General features: G+C 39.4%; 2 protein-coding genes across 2 annotated transcripts; both read left to right on the top strand.

Annotated features, from left to right (window-relative positions):
• Positions 1-265: 265 nt before the first annotated feature.
• LOC132615768 (uncharacterized) lies at positions 266-11,209 on the top strand. The gene is made up of 2 exons (XM_060330363.1): positions 266-968; positions 11,058-11,209. Exons 1-2 carry the CDS (start codon positions 266-268, stop codon positions 11,207-11,209), a joined length of 855 nt encoding a protein of 284 aa, XP_060186346.1.
• A 3,712-nt stretch (positions 11,210-14,921) lies between these two features.
• Positions 14,922-17,706, top strand: LOC132613127 (peroxidase 24-like). Its single transcript, XM_060327198.1, has 4 exons — positions 14,922-15,128; positions 15,493-15,684; positions 16,344-16,509; positions 17,283-17,706. Exons 1-4 carry the CDS (start codon positions 14,922-14,924, stop codon positions 17,687-17,689), a joined length of 972 nt encoding a protein of 323 aa, XP_060183181.1. The 3' UTR covers positions 17,690-17,706.
• Positions 17,707-21,445: the final 3,739 nt, after the last annotated feature.

Below are 21,445 nucleotides of genomic sequence, written 5' to 3' on the forward strand. Positions count from 1 at the left end.
TAGCATATTGTTTCCTAGAGATTTGCCGATGATCATGGCATGTACATTGTATATATGCGGTTCTTCCCTTTGTGAATAGGCAAGGAAAACATTTCCATAATCTTGCATGGTATCAGAGCCATCCTAAATGTCGGACAACAAGTCCTCTTTTCACTCGGCTCTTGCCGTCTCAAATATCAAAAACCACGTTCCCATTATGCTTGAAATGAAAAACGTTCAATACTCTACGTGGGCGGAACTCTTCAAGATTCACGCACGATCTCACATGGTTCTTAATCATATCATTCCTCCGAAAGCTGGTCAGAGGAAGATTCCTTCTACTGATGACGAAAAGGAACTATGGTCAACCTTGGATGCCACGGTTCTTTCGTGGATTTATTCTACCATTTCTAACGACCTATTGCACACCATTATCGAGCCCGATTCAACGGCTATGGAAGCTTGGGATAGATTGCGTGATATATTTCAAGATAATCAACATTCCCGTGCCGTTGCCCTTGAACAAGATTTCACCACTGTCTCTATGGAGCATTTTCCTAATGCCTCTGCTTATTGTCAACGTCTCAAGTCCCTTGCGGATCAATTGAAGAACGTTGGCGCATCGGTGTCGGACAGTCGTATGGTTTTGCAATTGGTAGGTGGTCTTACAAAACCGTACCGTGGTGTGGGTACGGTAATCCGACAAAGCAATCCTCTTCCTCCTTTCTATAAGGCTCGGTCTATGCTTGTTCTTGAAAAGGTCGGGATGTCTAAGGAAGCAGCCACCGAATCAGCTATGGTGGTCATTTCGAATGATGACGGTCCGATTACTTCTGAAAAATCGGGTCGTTCTAAGGGGAAGCAAGGTGTGCAGCACTCTGGTGGTCGCCGCAACAACGGTGGCCGGAAGAACAACAATTTCGGTGGTGGCAGACGCGACTCCGGCAGTGACAAAGGTGGTGGCCGGGGACAGAACTCTGGTGGCCAAGGTGGGAGCTCGTCATTTTTGAAACATGATAACGTCCAAATCCACCCTATTAATTAGAATGAGCACGGTCGTATGTGTTACACCTCGAAAGTTTCTCCGTACTTATATGATGAGTGGAATGATGAAAAGTTGAGTGAATGATGTTTTGTTAAGTCGGGAATGGCTAATTAAGAATTTTTGGAAATAAGAAAGTCGCGGAAATTTTTTCAGCCAGTGGTCGTATATGGCACTATACGACCCGTAAAGTGATTTACGGACCGTATAGTGCAATCGTCCTCCAGCTTGTCAAAAATTCCAACTTTCTGTAAATGTTGAATATGGTTAAATACGACCCAGTTTACGGCCCGTAAACTGGTTTATGGACCGTAAACCAGGTCGTAAACTACCATGTCCATCAGCCAAAACTTTCTGTCTTTGAAATGGTTAAATACGACCACAGTGGACGGACCGTAAATCAAAATACGGTCCGTATATGGTGGTTTACGACCACTGTTCATCCCGACAAGTTTTCATTAAAGATCAGATTTTGAATAATTAAAAGGGAACTTAAGCCCATTTCACGTCATTTTTCATCCAACACTTCAAGAAAACTCTAGAGTGTTCTTCAACACTTCAACTCTAAGAATAGCAAGAAAATCCACGGAAACCTAAGATTATCAACACCAAATTCATGAGAATAAGTGTAAGAACACATCAAAGGATCTTCTAAGTCAAGAAATTCCCAAGAAGGTGGAACTAGGGTTTTGGCTAATTGAAGTATTTCAACTTAAGGATTGTTCAACCATCCTCCAAGGTAAGTTTCATGATTATTCCATATTGTTTGAAGTATTGAAAAGCTTAGACACTTGAAATGTAGAAGAACATAGAAATGGGTCATTATTGAGTGAATAGTGACATAAATGAATGATAGTGGAATCGAACTATGAATATTGAAGTGTTGTGAGTACTAATACGTTATAAATGATGTTTATATCATGAAACAAGCATTAAATGCATGAAAACACAAGGATGAGCTAGAAGTAGAAATAAGGGAAAATTGGAGGAAAATGGTGGATTTTGCCAAACGCACGTAAATGCCGATTGTCGATTATGATATTGCGAATAACATTATGAATACTGGGAGTTGATATAGAACGTGAGAAAAGTAGTATGAGCGAAGGAAGCGTTGTCCGACTTCTCCTAGAATTAGCGACACGTTCTTATAGTCAGTTACTAATGTTGATACGAATTCTCTTATGAAGGTAACGACGTGATATCGACGGAGAACAAGTGAGCGATATCTTAGCTAAACGACCAAGGTATGTGAGGCTAGTCCTTCTTTCTAAAGGCATGAATATTTTAACTTGAATCCCTATTTCTTTCGTGAGTTCTAATATTCTAAGAAGTTAAAAGCTTATAATTATGAATGTCTATATGAGATAAGCTATACGATATGATGACACTAGAATGATGATGATGTTATTCCTTGCCTACACTCACCTTATGTACTAGTCCTTGCAAGGTGAGGCAGAATCTCCATGATGGTTCCATAATGTAATCGGGGGACCACGACCTTACGTCACCCCGATAGAGTAAAGTTGATCATGAGTCATATATACGCACTATGATAAGATAAGTATTTTATGATAAGCATATTACTATGAGCATTTACATTGAGCATGTCATGAGCATTTCACACCGGGCCTAGTTGGCCGGGCAGACACCGCTTCGGCGGGCGGCGATACGGATACACCACGACCTACGGGCGTGGGCAGACACCACTAGTGGGCGGCATGAGATGGTACCCCGGACGCGGGAGGCCTGGACGCGGGCTAATATTATTGATTATCACACCGTTCTGACATGGACGGGCAGCTTGCATATGATGCATACATGTTATGATGATGAGTAAGACAGCATGCATTACTTCATGTATGATTATCAGTCAGATTCAGTTGTCTCATATTGATGTTATCCTCATATTACTGATGTTTCCTTTCATTATGTACGCCTCTCATACTCGGTACAATATTCGTACTGTGGTCCTTTCTTCGGACGCATTGTTCCTGCCCACAGGTAGACAGGGAGGAGAGCTTGGCCCAGGTCCTCAGTAGCTGTCAGCTGTTAGATAGCACTCCATTGTTCGGAGGTGCTTATGGCTATCCTTTTGATGTACATTCATATATGCATATTTTGGGCATGACGGAGTCTTGTTCCGTCCATGTATTCATTATGTTAGTAGAGGCTCGTAAATGCGCAGTGTGGGTTAGATGGTCTCACAAGATGTTTTCATATGTATGTATATTATTTTGATGGCCAAGAGGCAAATGTATATAAAGTATTTATGTTTTGATTAAATAGGATTTTCCTACAATTGGTATGTAAAATTTATAAAAGAGTATTAAATGAGCAAGACAAGCAGTAGAGTGAGCGGTGCTCGGTAATTTCTCCGGGTACCTGTCGCGGCCCCTAGCTGGGTCGTGACAGAAGTGGTATCAGAGCAGTTCGCCCTAGGAAGTGTCTACGAGCCGTGTCTAGTAGAGTCTTGTTTATGGTGTGTTGCGCGCCACGCTAATAAACAAGAGGCTACAGGGCATTTAGGAAAATTACCATCTTTCTTCTCATGAGATCGTGCGATAGAGCCATGTCTAGGATTATATCATTCCTAAAAGTGCGTTATGGTTTCAGAAAATGCCGCCGAAAGGAAAAGCTACAGCTGCCCAGAAAGGCAAAGCTTTGACAAAGAGGCAGGCGGAAAGAGAGCCTCCGGCAAATGTAAAGGAAAATGAATCGCAAAGTGAGGTCGTGCCCAATGTAGAAGAGCGGGGAGGAGCCTCAGCTCCGATTCCTCCACCGGGTGCTTCGGGTCAACAAGTGTCCGAGGCCATACATTTATTGACGCAGTTGGTTGCCGCTCAGGCACAACGACAGAATGCGGGCCCAAGTGATCGTTCAGCTAGTACAAGAGCCCGTGATTTCCTTACTCTAAATCCTCCAGAATTTTTCGGGTCGAAGCCGGATGAGGACCCACAAGGTTTTATTGATGAAATGCTGAGGACGCTAACACTTATGCATGCTTCTGAGACTGAATCTGTAGAGTTGGCCTCATACAGACTTCGCGACATGGCGGTACTATGGTATAAGAATTGGGTGATAGCAAGAGGGGAGAATGCACCACCTCCCGTGTGGCAAGAGTTTGTAGATGCCTTTATTCGTCACTACTTGCCACCTGAAGTCCGCCGAGCTCGAGCGGACAGGTTCTTGAATTTGAAACAAGGAAGCATGAGTGCCCAAGAGTATAGTATGCAATTCAACTCATTGGCCCGGTATGCTCCGACTATGGTGGCTGACATGGGGGACCGAGTCTATAGATTTGTGAGTGGTTTAGGACCACACTTGTTCAGAGATTTCCTGACAGCCTCTTTGCAAGACAAGATGGATATTTCCCGGATACAGGCCCATGCTCAGAACCTCGAGGAACGACAACGACAACAGAGAAGTGATCGTGAGGGTGACAGGAGACAAGGTAAGAAGGCTAGATCTATGGGGGAGAGTAGTGAGTACCGAGGGGGACCGAGACAGACATATTCTAGGCACTCAGGTCAGTTAGTGACTAGTGCACCTCCTAGATTCTCAGATAGGAGGGTTGACCGTTCTTTTCAGTCAGGCCAGGGGCAGAGTTCGAGGGCCTCAGATTCGCAGTCTAGGGGAGACTTTAGCCGGAGGAGACCTCCAGTACCGCGGTGTAGCCAGTGTGGCAAACTACATTCCGGACAGTGTCGTCAAGGTTCGGATGCTTGTTATGCTTGCGGCCAAGTTGGTCACATGATGAGATATTGCCCCTCAGCGAGAGATAGAGCTGGGACTCAGCCTACAGGTTCAGCAGCGGGTTCTTCTTCAGCACGCCCGACAACACAGACTCCTCAGACTACAGCAGGTAGGGGCAGAGGTAGAGGGGGAGCATTTACTTCAGGTGCTGTTCAGCCCCGTGTGTATGCTTTAGCTGGGCGACAGGATCTTGAGTCTTCCCCAGATGTTGTCACAGGTACCTTGACTATATTTTTCCGTGACGTATATGCTCTGATTGATCCAGGTTCTACCTTCTCATATATTACTCTGTATATCGCTGATTGTGTTGGGGTAAGACCTGAGCCAATTAAACCTTTCGAGGTATTCACTCCGGTTGGTGATCCTGTAATAGCGAGGCAAGTATATCAGAACTGTGTAGTCATTATAGGTGATCGTCAGAAAAGGGCGGATCTAATTGAACTTGAGATGATAGATTTTGACGTAATTAAGGTAGTTCGATTCCAATTTCCGGGAGAGCCCATACTCGAGTGGAAGGGTAATACAGTTTCCCCAAAGGGTAGGTTTATTTCCTACCTTAAGGCGAGAAAGATGATAGCCAAGGGTTATATTTGTCATCTAGTTCGGGTTCATGACACGGAAGCGGAAGTGCTAACTTTCCAGTCTGTCCCGGTAGTGAATGAATTCCCAGATGTGTTTCCCGACGAGTTACCAGGCCTTCCTCCAGAAAGGGAGATCGACTTTGCTATTGATGTACTACCAGACACCGAGCCTATTTCTATTCCTCCATATCGAATGGCTCGAGCAGAACTGAAAGAGCTAAAAGCACAGCTAAAAGATTTACTTGAGAAGGGGTTTATAAGGCCTAATTCCTCGCCATGGGGAGCACCAGTCCTGTTCGTAAGGAAGAAAGACGGATCTCTACGAATGTGCATCGACTACAGGCAGTTGAACAAGGTGACAATAAAGAATAAATACCCTCTTCCTAGAATTGACGACTTGTTCGATCAATTGCAAGGTGCTAAATGGTTCTCCAAGATAGATCTGAGATCGGGTTATCATCAGGTGAGAATTAGGGAAGCAGATATTCCCAAGACCGCCTTCAGGACAAGATATGGTCACTACGAGTTTCGAGTAATGTCGTTCGGGTTGACGAATGCCCCGGCAGTGTTCATGAATTTAATGAATAATGTGTTCAAGCCGTTCTTGGACCTCTTCGTGATAGTGTTCATCGACGATATTTTGGTGTACTCTCGCACAGAGTCAGAACATGCAGATCATCTAAGAATTGTTCTTGGCGTTCTTCGAGATCGGGAATTGTATGCAAAGTTTTCAAAGTGCGAGTTTTGGCTTAATTCTGTTGCATTCCTGTGTCATGTTATTTCAGATGATGGTGTTCGAGTTGACACTCAGAAAATAGAAGCTGTGAAGACTTGGCCAAGACCTACGACGCCTACAGAAGTTCGTAGTTTTCTGGGTTTGGCGCAAGTTTGCCACATTCGGTACACATAGTCGACTTCGATATCTACGAATCCCTTCTATGGAAACCCTCTACGAATCTTCGATAATAACCTGCCAAACCCAGAAAACTACGAACTTCTGTAGGCGTCGTAGGTCTTGGCCAAGTCTTCACAGCTTCTATTTTCTGAGTGTCAACTCGAACACCATCATCTGAAATAACATGACCCAGGAATGCAACAGAATTAAGCCCGGAACACTGAACGACGGGCAACCAGTTAACAATTTTTTTTTTCACCTCTTCGCCTTTAAAGTAACTCCCACATAACAACTTTTTCCAACCATCACCCCCAAACTTAGGCTTTTCGCCTATGTTTGCACTTTTAACGCACTTAAGGAGGTAGGGTACCAAAAGATGGATCAATGAAGAACGACATAACGCTTGTAACATGGTTGTTAAAGAAAAGGTTAAAGGCTCAAAAGGGGTTGACTAGGGAAAATATGCAAGGGTAGGATATTTAAAGAACAAAAGCGGTTCAAGGAAGGCCTAACATCATTTTTCAAACCAAGTGTAGTCTAGGATTTCGCCTTGAAACTCATTCCGGGCAAGTTCTAGACCACAAATAATGCAAAAGAACTCACAAATAAACCTCATCACACATGTCACATGAAAACTCAAGTAGAATATGTATCCAAGAACCAATTGAAACAAATGAACTCAAAAAGTCACTCATAGCCTAAAGAAACTAATTAGTGAAAGTAAGAGCCAAAAGTTGAATCTAAAAGTCACAACAAGAAACCTTACTTCAATCATTTTTCTTTTTCAAAAATCAAGAATTCATATGCCAAGGTTTAAATAAGTTGGTACCAAGCAAGCCAAAAATTAGCCAAGGGGCAAAAAATCACATCCCAACACCATTTTTACTCCTAAACTACCTAACTAAGAACGAAAATAAAATAATAAAAGTGACTAATCTACAACATGCAAAAAGAACGAAATTTTCAAAAAATTTGAGCAAGTTCCATTTGTAACGTTTATCCACAGACACACCAACAGTCACAAAATAAGCCCGGCAAGGGCACACAATCAAGCATAACCAAAATATAACGTGCTACCACATGCCACCCCCAACTAAAAATATTGCAGTGTCCTCACTGCACAATGACAACAAAGGACAGTTTTGCAGAAACTGTCAAACTGGACAGTTTCTGCAATTTTCAGCAGCTACTGGTTTGGGGCTGTCCGGAAATTCGACCTGCTCAAAACAACTCCAAAAATTTCGAAACTTTGCAGATTAGTCAAAAACCATAAGCAAACCATTCCAAAAAATCAAATTTAAAAAATGATTTAAAATTTTTAAAACGATGGGTAGCCTCCCACCAAGCGCTTAAGTTAACGTCGCGGCACGACGGTTACCTTTACCACTTTTCCCTCCATTTGGAAGATATGAATTTGCGCCCCAACTTTGAATCAAGATTATGATGACGCTCATGGGGCGGTGGTAGAAAAGTAAAGAGGCCAACTCTCGGGTGTCGCATTTTGCACTTCTTGGTCCTTAAGTGAGGCATGCCATTTTGTCTTCTTGGCATAGCAAACTTCAAAATAAAAACGCTTTCTTCTTTATCTCCAAAATTCTCCATTGGCTTGATTGGTTCAACTTCCATATCATCAACTAAGCACAATGTTGAAAAATGGTTAGAATGTGGTCCAATGCGCTTCAATTTCAAATTCACTTCATTTTTGACATCCTCACCCAAAAATAAACTAGAGTCTTCAAAAATCATTTCATGAACTTTTTTTATGCAACTCTAGTATCATTTCTTCAATCTTGGCATCTTGCATTATTTTTTGATTGGTCGGTTGGCAATTGATCATTAGCTCTAGAAAATCAATATTGACCACTTTTTCATTGGAAACCAACTTAAAACTACTATCCATAGCCCTTTGATATTGAGCATCACATGACTCAATCTTTGCATTCAATTCGGCCTCCAATTTTTGGATAGCAATTTCAAGTAGCTCCACTTCTTGACTTTGCTCAACATGCATTTTTAGAAATTCTTCCATCATCCGTGAAAGGCTTTCACGGTGATCCCCATAGACTTCAAGATGTTGAGCTTGATTCATTAGCCAATCTTGGCTCACAATATCCACTTTGTCAAGTTTTTCTTCATGGTGAGAATCGCCCAAAACTTGTAAACATCCTAACATGGTGAAATCCGTGTTTTGGATAGTTTCATCATCTCCATTTTGAACTACTTCCCACCATTTGGCCACAATTTTCCCATATTTTTCATTTCTCCCCATAATGCCAGTCAACATTTCCTCAATTTCCTCTTTTAGAGTATTGGAGATTTCTTCTTTATGATTTGGCTCATTTTCTTCAAGTTGAACCACTTCTTCAATTTCACAACTCTTGTTGTGGTCACAAGAATTTTCAGGCTCATCTTGTAAATTTGAAATCTCTTCTTCAACTACTTCATTTTGAGGAATAGGCACATCCATGGAAATTGAAAAAATTTCATCCTCAAGTGATTTGTTCATTTCTAAAATGGATTGCCCGATGAGTTCTCGCTCCTCCTCCCTTTCCCGGTCAAAGTATGCTTGGAGCAATTCCATGACACCTTCATATCCGGTACTTTGCCCTTCGTTTGCCATATCATTGTTCCTATCAAACTCAAAAGCACAACTAGTATTTTCATTAGAACAACTTGGGGGAGGGGAAGGAAAATAATTAGGACAATCACTCCAATGTCCATTTTGACCACCACATATATTACAAATATTCCCATCATAGGATTGAGACGGTGCACACATCTCTCTCCCGGAAGCATTTTCACAATCTTGCCAAAAGTGAGGTCCTCCACAATATGGACATGGGTCATCAAAGTATGAACAACTACCATCCAACCAATTTTCATTATATGATGCCATTTTAAAAAAAAAAAAAAAAACAAAAACTGGACAGTTCTGCAGAAGCAAAAACTGGACAGTTCTGCAGAAACTGTGTAGTTTAGCACAAACTGGTCAGTTTTTTTTTTTTTTTTTTTTTTTAAGATAAAATAAAGCAAAGAAAGTTTGGACCAAAGCAAGTTAGCTTAAATCCCAAACTAACCCAAATACGCCAAATTGTTCCCCGGCAGCGGCGCCATTTTTGATAACGTCCAAATCCACCCTATTAATTAGAATGAGCACGGTCGTATGCAAATATAATTTACCCAACTATGAGTCGGGGTCGAATCGCACAGAGAACAATATATAGGCGATTAGAAAAAGTAGGAATTATCACCAATAATAGCTATGCCAAACAATAGATAATATTTTGGTTTTTGGAGAAAATTATAACTAATGCAAAAATGTAAACTAACTTAGAAAGCAAGTAAAATGATCAATGGCCACAAGCATGGATACAAGGGAAACTACGCTCAAGTAACGATCCAATGTACTTCATGATTTACAAATAATGGTGAGTTTATATTACTTAGCCTCGGATAATGACTCTAAATTAGCTTCTTCCGAAGACTAACTAGACTACCTAATTGAATATCCCTAAAGAAATTAGGAGCATTAAGAACACCCGAATCTGGCTACAAGTGGTGTCGCCTATCCCTAGGTCGATTTCCATTAGATGAGGGTTAACGCCCCAAATTCTTGTTAATTAATCTTTCCCAATCCCGAGTTTGCCTCTTCCAAGTTTAAATCGAAATAAATGGGCAAGTCTTAGGGTTAGCTACTCCCTTAAGAATCATTCAAAATGAGATTAATTAAAGAAACAATAACCCACTTCATTAGGAATAAAATCATTCAACACATAAGCAAAACAAGAGATTCAATCCAAACTTAAACAATGTATACTTCCATAAACAAGGTTCAAGTATTGAAATGAAATACTACACACATAAATATTCAATACAAAATAAGGAATTGAAGAAAGGATTAAGAAATATCTCATTAAAGTGCTTCCAATCTTCTCCTCCAATGGTGTTGGTGATGAAACCCTAGCCTCCAAGTTTATGTGTTATGCCAAAGATGATAATGTTTTTGCCCTAAGCCTCTCTTTTATGCCCCATATTTCAGATTTGCAATTCTGCCCGTTTTTGCGAATCTGTCCCGTTTTTGCAAAACTGTCCAGTTTTGACAGTTTTGCAAATCTGTCCAATTTGGCCTCTTTTTGACTTTATTTTCACTTGGTTTCTTCCGATCACTTCTAAATCATATAAAACCTGTAAAATAGATGTAAATGATATTAAATGCACTATTTTATCAAGCAAACATAGCAAAAATATAAGATTAAAGAAGAGATAAGTTGGTAAAATACCAACTTATCAAAACACCAGCAGCAACATCAACCTTATCCTTGGGGTTGGTATGGTCAAGGTTGGCCCATTCCACCTTGCCCATTCCCAACTCAAGGTTGGGCCAGACCTCCTGTTCCTCAGCAGCGCCAGCCCAGTATCTTGGGCCCAAGACCTCAGCAAGCCTATGTTCAACAACAAGCACCACCTAATTTTGGGCAGCCCATGTCGTATGCTCCTACGGATATCGAGACAGTAATGCATACTATGTCTCTTCACCAACCCGATCCGTCATGGTACATGGACACCGGGGCTACATCTCACATGACCTCCTCTACAGGTACTCTCTCGTCTTATTTTAATTTGGGCAATCATCCTAATAATAATATTGTGGTTGGTAATGGTCATACTATTCCGATTCTTGGCTATGGTCATACTAAATTATCTTACCCGAGTCAATCCCTTTCCCTTCAAAATGTTCTTCATGCACCTAAATTGATTAAAAATCTCATTTCTATTAGAAAGTTTACCACTGATAATTCTGTGTCAGTTGAGTTTGATCCTTTTGGGTTTTCTGTGAAGGATTATCGAACGAGGATGCCAATAATGAGATGTGATAGTCGAGGCGACCTTTATCCCATTTCTTCTATCAACAATCAAGCTTCCTCATCTACTTTTGCAGCCATCTCTCCTAAGCTCTGACATGATCGTTTGGGTCATCCGGGAACTCCTGTCTTAGATGTGCTTAGAAAAAATAAAAGCATTGATTGTTCTAAAATTTCTAGTTCTAGTATTTGTGGGTCTTGTGTACTTGGAAAACATATTAAGTTACCATTTGTTTCTTCTTCTTCAAGTACGACTATGCCGTTTGATATTTTACATAGTGATCTTTGGTCCTCTCCTGTTTTGAGTTCTTCCGGACATAGATATTACATTTTATTTTTGGATGATTATTCTAATTATTTATGGACTTTTCCTTTGGCACGAAAATCTGATGTTTATGATATTTTCTTAACCTTTAAAGCCCATATTTCCACTCAATTTGAACGTCATATCAAAAATGTACAATGTGATAATGGTCCTTTTTGGGATTTTTGTAAGACTCATGGCATGTCTTTTCGCCTTTCTTGTCCACATACTTCATCTCAAAATGGGAAAGCCGAACGTAAAATTCGGACTATAAATAATATCTCTCGTACTCTTCTCGCTCATGCCTCTCTTCCACCCTCTTTTTGGCATCATTCTCTCCAAATGGCAACTTATCTTCTTAATGTCCTTCCAAGTAAACTATTGGGAAACAAGTCTCCTCTTGAAATTCTTTACAAAAGGGTTCCGTCTTATTCTCATCTTCGGGTTTTTGGTTGTTTGTGTTATCCTTTATTTCCATCAACAACTATTAATAAGTTGCAACCTCGATCTACTCCTTGTGTTTTTTTAGGGTATCCAACCAACCATCGTGGCTACAAGTGTTATGATATGTCCTCACATAAAATTATTATTTGTCGCCATGTCATTTTTGATGAAAATAATTTCCCTTTTGCAAAATTGCATTCCCCACAATCCCACACTTATGACTTTCTTCATAATGATTTATCACCTTACGTGATTCATCATATGCAACAAACTGGCCCAACTTCTTCTCCCTCACAACCGGCCCAGTCCTTGTCTCCTTCTCCACCCAACTCGCCAGCAAGGCCCATTCCCTCTCCTGAGCCCATTTCACCTCCTAGCCCTCCAGCCCATCATCTACCCAGCAGCAGCGCTGAGCCTAGCTCTCCTGCTGGGTCGTCTGCTCCTTTGGGCCCAAGTCCTCCTCCTTGCTCTTAAAATTTCCCAGCCCAAACACAAACCGATATCTCAACTCCAATTCCACAAAATGCTCAACTCTATCAGCCGAAGGTAGTGACCCGTAGCCAAAATGGGATTTTCAAACCTAACACAAAATATTCCATGCACACTACGGTTGAGAGGTCACCTTTGCCTCGAAATCCGATAGCGGCTCTTCGTGACCCGAATTGGAAAATGGCCATGGATGATGAATATAATGCTCTTATTAAAAATAAGACGTGGGAGTTGGTGCCCCGTCCTCCGGATGTTAATGTGATTCGGTCTATGTGGATTTTTACTCATAAAGTCAAATCTAATGGTGTGTTTGAGAGGCATAAAGCCCGTCTTGTAGGTGATGGTAAAACCCAGCAAGTTGGCATTGATTGTGGCGAGACTTTTAGTCCGGTGGTGAAGCCTGCTACAATCTGCACTGTTCTTAGTCTTTCTCTTTCGAAGGCATGGCCAATCCATCAGCTGGATGTTAAAAATGCCTTCCTACATGGTGAGCTTCAAGAAACAGTTTACATGCACCAACCTCTGGGTAACAGGGATCGTGTTCATCCTGATTATGTATGTCTCCTGCGTAAGTCATTGTATGGACTTAAGCAGGCGCCCCGGGCTTGGTATAAGCGGTTTGCTGATTTTGTTCTATCTATTGGGTTCACAAATAGCAGGTGTGACAACTCTTTTTTCAGTTTCAGCAAAGGGTCTGATATGGCTTACATATTATTATATGTTGATGATATTATCCTCACTGCTTCTTCTGATGCTCTCCGATGTTCTATCATGGATCTTCTTAGTTCTGAGTTTGCTATGAAGGATCTTGGTCCTCTAAATTATTTTTTGGGTATTGCTGTGACTCGACATAAGGGTGGTATGTTTCTCTCACAGCGCCAGTATGCCGAAGAAATAATTGAGCGTGCAGGGATGTCTTCTTGTAAACCATCCCTCACTCCGGTTGACACTAAATCAAAGGCCAGTGCTACATCTAGTACTACTTTTGATGATCCTTCTCTTTATCGGAGTCTTGCAGGGGCCCTACAATATCTCACTTTTACACGACCGGATATCTCTTATGACGTACAACAGGTTTGCCTACATATGCATGATCCGAGAGTTGATCATATGTCTGCTCTTAAACGTGTCATTCGGTATGTTAAGGGTACTTTGGATCACGGGCTTCATTTGTACCCGTCTTTTTTTTCTACTCTTGTCTCATATACTGATGCAGATTGGGGTGGGTGCCCTGACACTAGATGGTCTACATCTGGTTATTGTGTATTTTTGGGTGACAATCTGATTTCTTGGTCATCTAAACGACAACCCACTTTGTCTCGGTCGAGTGCCGAAGCCGAGTATCGTGGGGTGGCGAATGTTTTCTCCGAATCATGTTGGATTCGAAACCTTCTCTTAGAGTTGCATTGTCCGATTAAAAAGGCTACTCTTGTTTATTGTGACAATGTAAGTGCTATTTATTTATCCGGAAATCCAGTTCAACATCAACGTATAAAACATATTGAAATGGATATTCATTTTGTCAGAGAGAAGGTTGCCTGTGGGCAGGTCCGGGTTCTTCATGTACCTTCCCGTTATCAGATTGCGGATATCTTTACTAAAGGTCTCCCGCGGGTTTTATTTGAAGAGTTTCGGGACAGTCTTAACGTTCATAAACCTCCCGCTTCGACTGTGGGGGTGTGTTAAATATAGTGTATATATTTTTGTATGGTCAAAGGAGATAATTAGCCTTCCTAATTATGTGCCGTTATCTTCCTAGAATATTGCCTAATATTTGTTGTATAGTCAAAGGTGATATTTAGTTTTCCTAATTATTAGCATATTGTTTCCTAGAGATTTGCCGATGATCATGGCATGTACATTGTATATATGCGATTCTTCCCTTTGTGAATAGGCAAGGAAAACATTTCCATAATCTTGCATCCACTTCCCCTTCTAAAGCTGGAAATATATTTCTATGCAACAAAAGCCCACACTGTCTATTATTGTATTATTTTATTTAACATAAATTGATTTCCATCCAACAATGTCTATTGTATTATATTGGTAACATAAATAGAAGTGCAAGGAGTCGTGACATAACACCACGACAAAAGTAGTTTATTTTAATTTTTTGAGTTTAAGTTATATACATAATTATACTACTAAATTACCTAAAACGTAGTATTTGTAAGTACATGTCCTTGAAACTGATGGCGCATATAATTTATATTCATTTATTTTTGGTTATATTCTTCTCGATTAAAAAGTGTTTTTCTTGGGTCAACGATTAATTAATACAAGGAAATTATCATTGATGATTCAATGAATTATGATTAAGATGCACATGAATGTCAACTATTCGGCTCATCTACACGTATCAATTTTTCATTTGCTATGTAGATAAAATCGTGCAAAGAAGTAGCCAGAATAAAGAAGGGGAAAAAACCCCAGGAACAAAGGCAAAGCGGAGGCATGAAAATGCCTATAAATATAGTTCAATGAAGCCTACTCTAACACCAACAAGAACATATTAATTTTCAAGTTAATATATTAACATTTTGGCTCTTCGTGTGGAGAAAAAAGAAAGAAAATGAGGCAAATTATTTTTGTTCTCTTTATTATTACAATAGTGGGTTTGGGGATTTGCGATGCAAAAAAGCTGAAGATGAATTACTATCACAAACGTTGCCCTTCAGTTGAAAGAATAGTGAGGGAAATAACATGGAGCAGAGTTGGTGCTGATCCAAGCTTGGCAGCAAAGCTACTTCGCCTTCACTATCATGATTGTTTTGTTAGGGTACGTATGTTCCTTTTCTACTAACTTTGTTACTTAAATAGTAGTAGTAAATTTTACACAATAAAGACATCTTTCATTCATAATAAGTAGAACTACTATTTACTTGTGAAAAATAAGCATGCAACTTATTGTAACATGTTAAATTACACTGATGGTGTAGCTATTCGTTGTAATGTTAGTGTATAGAAGTCAAATCCTTGAAACAAACATTACATCGTATAGTCGAGAAGGGTAAACTTTTTAACACTAAATATGTAATTTAATAACGTCTTGAAATACAAATTGTGAGAATTAATGACCTGTAGTACTTTCATTTAATTTTTCTACATGCATGTAATATTATATTCCAATTATTGCATTGTAGGGTTGTGATGCATCGATTCTACTAGATTCCACTCCAAAAAATAGTGGAGAAAAAGACGCACTACCAAATAGATCTGTCGGAGGTTATGAGGTTATTGACGAAATAAAGAAGAAAGTGGAACAATTGTGCCCACATCAAGTTTCTTGTGCTGATATTCTAACCTTGGCAACTCGAGATGCAGTTTCATACCAAGTAAGCACAAACTTACAATTCGGGTTTGATCTACCATAACTCATTTAATTTAGAACATTCGAAATCTATAGTATTTATATATATATATATATATATATATATATATATTTTGGTGAACTTTTACTTCGTGTAATAAGATCTAAGCTAAAATTACTAGATTCGGATAAATCCATAACTAGAACATTCATGTTGTCATTGGGAACTCCTTGTACTTGTCCCGGATTGTCATCCCTTGAGCAGGTTCAGGGGTCTGGACCCCGTAAATTACAGGGACCAGGATGACAATTCGGAACAAGTGCAAGGGTCTCCTAGGCCATTCTGCCCAGGGGCGAATTTATAGCTAAAATATGGGCACGAGAATCCATGAATTTCAATAAAACTAAGTATTTTATGTATATATTTTTTAAAATTTGTATAATATTATCAGTTGACGCCCATGTTACAAGAAAACTAAAGCACTTGGTTGAATGTTGAGTTACTTACTTATAGAAGTAGGGATAAATACCCACTTAATACAAAATTTTCTTGTTTTATTTAGTGGTGCATCCATATTTTAAAAATCCTAGATTCACATCTAATTCCGCCTATTAAAAAAAGAGAGACTGTCCTATCAAATGGAATAGATAAAGTACTAATTAAGATTAACTAATTGTTAACAGTTTGGAAGATCAATGTGGCAAGTACGAACAGGGAGGAAAGACGGACGGGTGTCGAGTGCATCGGAAGCATTAGACAGCTTGCCATCTCCTTTTGCAAACTTCGCCACTCTCTTGCACCAATTTCAGGACAACGATTTGGACATTGTGGATCTGGTCACTTTGTCAGGTAACTCATAAAAAAGTCCTCTCTTTCATTTCCTCCCTCAATTACACTAACATGTATGTTTTTTTTTTTTTTTTTTTTTTAAAAAAAAAAAAACCCTATGACTATGTACGTATTAGATCTTTAATTATTCTCTCCAACCCAATTTAATGGAATTCAGAATATAAGAAAATAATGAAAACTTTAGTTATGTACGTCAAATATATATTAGTAATATCAAAATTATTCTTTTAAATGAGTAGTTATGAGAGTTTCACATGTCTTTTTCATTTAAATGAGTATGGGTGAAAGTCGCAATAAGTTATGCCATTAAAGATAAAATGAGGATGAAATTAAATGGAATTCGGGATAAACTAAAAAAAAAAAGATGATACCAACACCCCCCCCCCCCCCCCCCCCCTTTGTTTACTAGTCCAATATACTAAAATAAAATTTTCCTTTTACTTATCCATTTTAACAAACTAATAATGCGTTATTTATTATTTCCAATTTTATCCTTATTTCTAAGTAATTTTGGAATATCGGTAGTCAAATTTAGATTTTCAAAGCTTAGATACTATAGGTAATGTAGTAAAATAAACATTTAATAAATAATTTCTTTAGAGGAGTGCAAAATCAATACTAGATTACTAGTGGGGGAAAGAAAAAAGAAAAAAAGAACGGAGGAAGTACATAAATTGGGACAAAGTGAGTAATTATTACGTTAGGTTCATCATGTCATATTACTTCTTCATTGCGAGATCAAGTATACTTAATCAAGAGTTAATTACATGCAGGGGCACATACAATAGGAATAACACATTGCACATTGGTTGCTAGAAGACTTTATAATTTCACAGGAAAGGGCGATGCTGATCCTTCATTAAATCTCAATTATGCTACTACATTGAGGAAATTATGTCCTAACCCTATTAATCGAGCAACTATTCTAGAATTGGATCCCAAAAGTTCTACTTCTTTTGATAGCCATTACTTTGAGGCTCTAAATCAACACATGGGCTTACTTGGATCAGATGCAGCCTTAATGACCAACTCACTTTCAGCTAGTATTGTAAAAAAGCTGCAAAATCCCCATGTTTTCTTAGCATATTTTGGTCGTTCAATGAAGAAAATGGGAGAAATTAGAGTCCTGGTGGACGGTGGAGGAGAAATAAGGAAGAATTGCAGAGCTGTAAATGCCTGAATTCGAAGCACGCTTATTTAAATCCACTGGCTTTAGCTTTTGGATTGACCTCTTATTTGAGAAGAATATTGAGAAACTTCAAGACTAACAAGGATTTGTACATGATGGGAGTTGATTAATCAGTGTAACGTACTTCTTTTTATTTCATCGCTTTTCTCGTCATTACTTTGATGTGAACAACTTCGGGGATTTTCTTCAAAATTCAGAAAGTATATTAGTGTTTTGCATTTAGTTCAAAATGTTTCATTGTTTTCAATAAGGAAAAGAATATCTTAACGATGTCAAAAGATATAGTAAAAGTACTCCCTCCCTTTTAGGGTACCACATAATTATGGACTTTTTTCATCAAAGTCACATAACTATGTTCTCTAATAGAAAAATCACAATGTTTTCATACTACTATACTAACAAACAAAAAAAAAAAAATCCATTAAATGAGTTTTCTAATAGAAAAATCACAAAACTTTCACCTTAACATAAAAGTCACAATTGCAGGAATATCTTATTTTAACTTCTTTTTTTAATTTAATCTAGTTAATATAGACCAATTAAAAGAAGACCGCCCCAATACAATTTTGTAAGCCTTTCGCCAAAATTTTACCACCTTCAAACGTATTTAAATGCGTATACTTACATATCTTTTGAGACTCACCATCCAAATTTTCCCCAATATTACACCCATTTTTAAGATCTTCATTCAAACTGATTGTGATTATTGTCTCCAGATCCCTCTCATTTTGAATAGCAATCTCTGTATTTTCTTTTTTCTCTCATACAAAATACTTCAAAATATCAGCTACAAAATACTTCAAAAAATCAGCTCTAGTCATTCCCCAATTTTATACCCATTTTGAAAAAATTCATCCAAACTGCTAGTGATTATGGTCTCCAGATCCTTCTCATCTTCAATATCTATCTCTTTATGTATACCTTTTCTTTTCCTCTTTTTTTTCATCAGAATCTCATGCAAAGTACTTCAAAAGATCAGCTCTAATCATTCAAACAACTAAAAGAATCCATGGATTGGAAAGAATTTATCACAAGCATTTTACATCCAATGCACTGATAACTAGTAATAGTAATTATTATTCCATAAAATTTAACTTCTAACCATGCAATATACAATGTAATGCTTTTCAATATACATTAACTACACTTCTCAAAATTTGTGTCAGGTCGTTGTGTCAGGGTGGTTCTCTTTTAAGAGCTGTAGTATCAATTTGGTGAAGCTAAATCGCGACTGTCATCTCATCAGTACCATTCAATTTATAGAGAGATGGAAAAAAGACCCCTCTAATAAACGAACAAAGAGGAATCAAACAACAAATATCCAAGCAAAATACTGCATTCTCGATTATATTAAAGCACATTACATTAAGAATTTCACTATCCAAAGTCGAAACACTTGCTAAGCTATAATAATTTGTACATAATCAAATTCTAAGTATAAATTATCTAATCATGCATAACTAATCGTGATGGTTACATAATTAAGTCCAAGCCCCAATATTCTTCACATCAATTTTCTGATAGCAAAAATGTCACGTCCTTAGTCTTCAACTAAGCGCACGTGCGGCACTTGACAACTCACTCACGTTCTTGCATAAGTTGCTCACGATCTTGCTATGCCAAGTCAGCCTAGATTACTACACTTAAGATCGCTAAGGGAATAGTAATTAAGAAACACAAGAGAAATTTGCTAGAAAGAAGCTTTTTATTATAGAAGACTTGATTGATTTTGCTTGATGGTTTTTACAAATGAATGACCCTCCTATTTATACTACTCACCTAGGGACTAATATGTAAATAATAATTATTATACAAGTCCCTACATATTTACTAATAAGCCCCTATTCTAGAAATCTCTATACAACTAGAGTATTCCAAGGACTTTCCATGCAAATCCATGAAATTCTAGGGTCTTCTAAGGGAAACCTCCCTATATCTCTAGAATCTTCCCATAATATCTACTCTTTCTCTTATGTAATCATTCCACATGGCAAATATATGTGCCAAGTGGCACCTATGTGGCATGATGACATGGTGGGTCCTCACACTCTCCCCCACCTGATGGTGCGACGACCGCGGCACACTGCTGCTGTGTAAACTCTCGAATCTTGTTTTTAAACTGCCACAAATCTTCAGACCGCCCCTATGCGGCCTCCTCCGGTGATTTCCCCTTCCAATATATGAGGAACATGGTAGTGCCTTTTTGCCCTTGTTTTCGCCTAGCCTAGTAGTCAATGATAGCTTCAATCTCCCTATCGTGTGAGGCGGTGATAGTAATCGATGCATGACTTGACCCTTTCCCGGTTCATGCTCCAACTCAATCTTGTGATCCAGCTCATGTCTAAGAGGCAAGCTCTTAGGTAGCTCTTCGGAAATACCATCTTTGTTTTCTTTGAGCAAATTATCTATCCAAGGCGTCGGTGTCTCTTGGGTACCATTATCTTCCTCCAAACTTGTAATGGTTGCCATGAATGTTGGCTCCTTTTCCTTGAGCCCCTTGACAAGCTGCATAGCTGAAAGTTGTGCATGGCCCTGTCCATGCGACATAATCACTGTAGGCACCATGCAAGCGCCTTCTCGCTCCATGACCAAGAGACGTTAGAGGTAGGTATCAATCATCGCGTGGCAATGTCTGAAGAATTCTTGCCCTAAAACAATGTCAAAGATATCCATAGTAGTGGCGGTAAAGTTTGTCGTACCTTTCCAATCGCCTAATTTGATACCAACTCCATTGGCTACACCACGAGCATTTTTCGGCTTAGCATTCACGGTCTTGACGAGTGCGTTAATTGGAGCGAGCTTCAACTCTAGTCTCTTCGCTGCGGCGTCGGTCACAAAATTATGAGTCGCCCCAGTGTCTACCAATGCACGAGCGGGCTTGTTATTGATGGTGATATCCACGTACTGGTTTTTATTCTCGTTAGTTTAACTATCTTGCTTTGTGACAGCGCCACACAGTCTAATCGTCCCCAATTGTGCGATTCCCATACTCTGTGCTTGCGTATACTCATTTCTTTCACGCACCATAGCGCTAAGGCTCTTCAGGTTAGGGAAATTTTTGAAGTTGTGCAGCCCTCCGCATAAGTAGCATCCCTTCTTCTCATTCTGTGCCTTCTTTTCGGCATAGCCCTGACGACCACTTGACTCCTTGCCGTCGAACCTGTTCTCATTTTGAGTCTTGGAGTATTGTTGATACAACTCTTTGCTCTCGCCACGGTCTCCCCCACCTTTGGCATCACTACCCCTTGACTCATTGCCTTGGCCTTTATAGTGCTTGTCATGCCTGAAGTCCATCAAACACTCGGTCTCCACTATGGCTTGGTCTATGTTTGCAACTTGACGGCGTTGCAACTCTTGCTTAGCCCAATTTTGCAACCCGTCTATAAAGTGAAACAATAAGTCATCATTGGTGAGGTTAGGAATTTGAAATGTAAGGGTGGTGAACTCCTTGACATAGTCTCGTATGCTCCCTATTTGCTTCAACTCTCTAAGTTTGTGCCTTGCCTCGTACAAGACATTACTTGGGAAGAACTGTCGCTTGAACTCGTTCTTGAACTGACCCCATGTGCTAATTGTACATAGACCTCTCTCAGCATCGGCGACCTTTCTTCTCCACCATAGCATGGCAGTCTCTGATAGGTACAACACATCGGTGTTGATCTTGGCCTCATCATCCCTCACTTTGCCATGCCTGAAATAGTTCTCCCAGTGCCAAAAAAAGTTCTCCACCTTTTGTACATCACGAAT

The sequence above is a fragment of the Lycium barbarum genome, chromosome 1, assembly GCF_019175385.1.
Source record: "Lycium barbarum isolate Lr01 chromosome 1, ASM1917538v2, whole genome shotgun sequence".
In the NCBI taxonomy this organism is placed as follows: Eukaryota; Viridiplantae; Streptophyta; class Magnoliopsida; order Solanales; family Solanaceae; genus Lycium; species Lycium barbarum.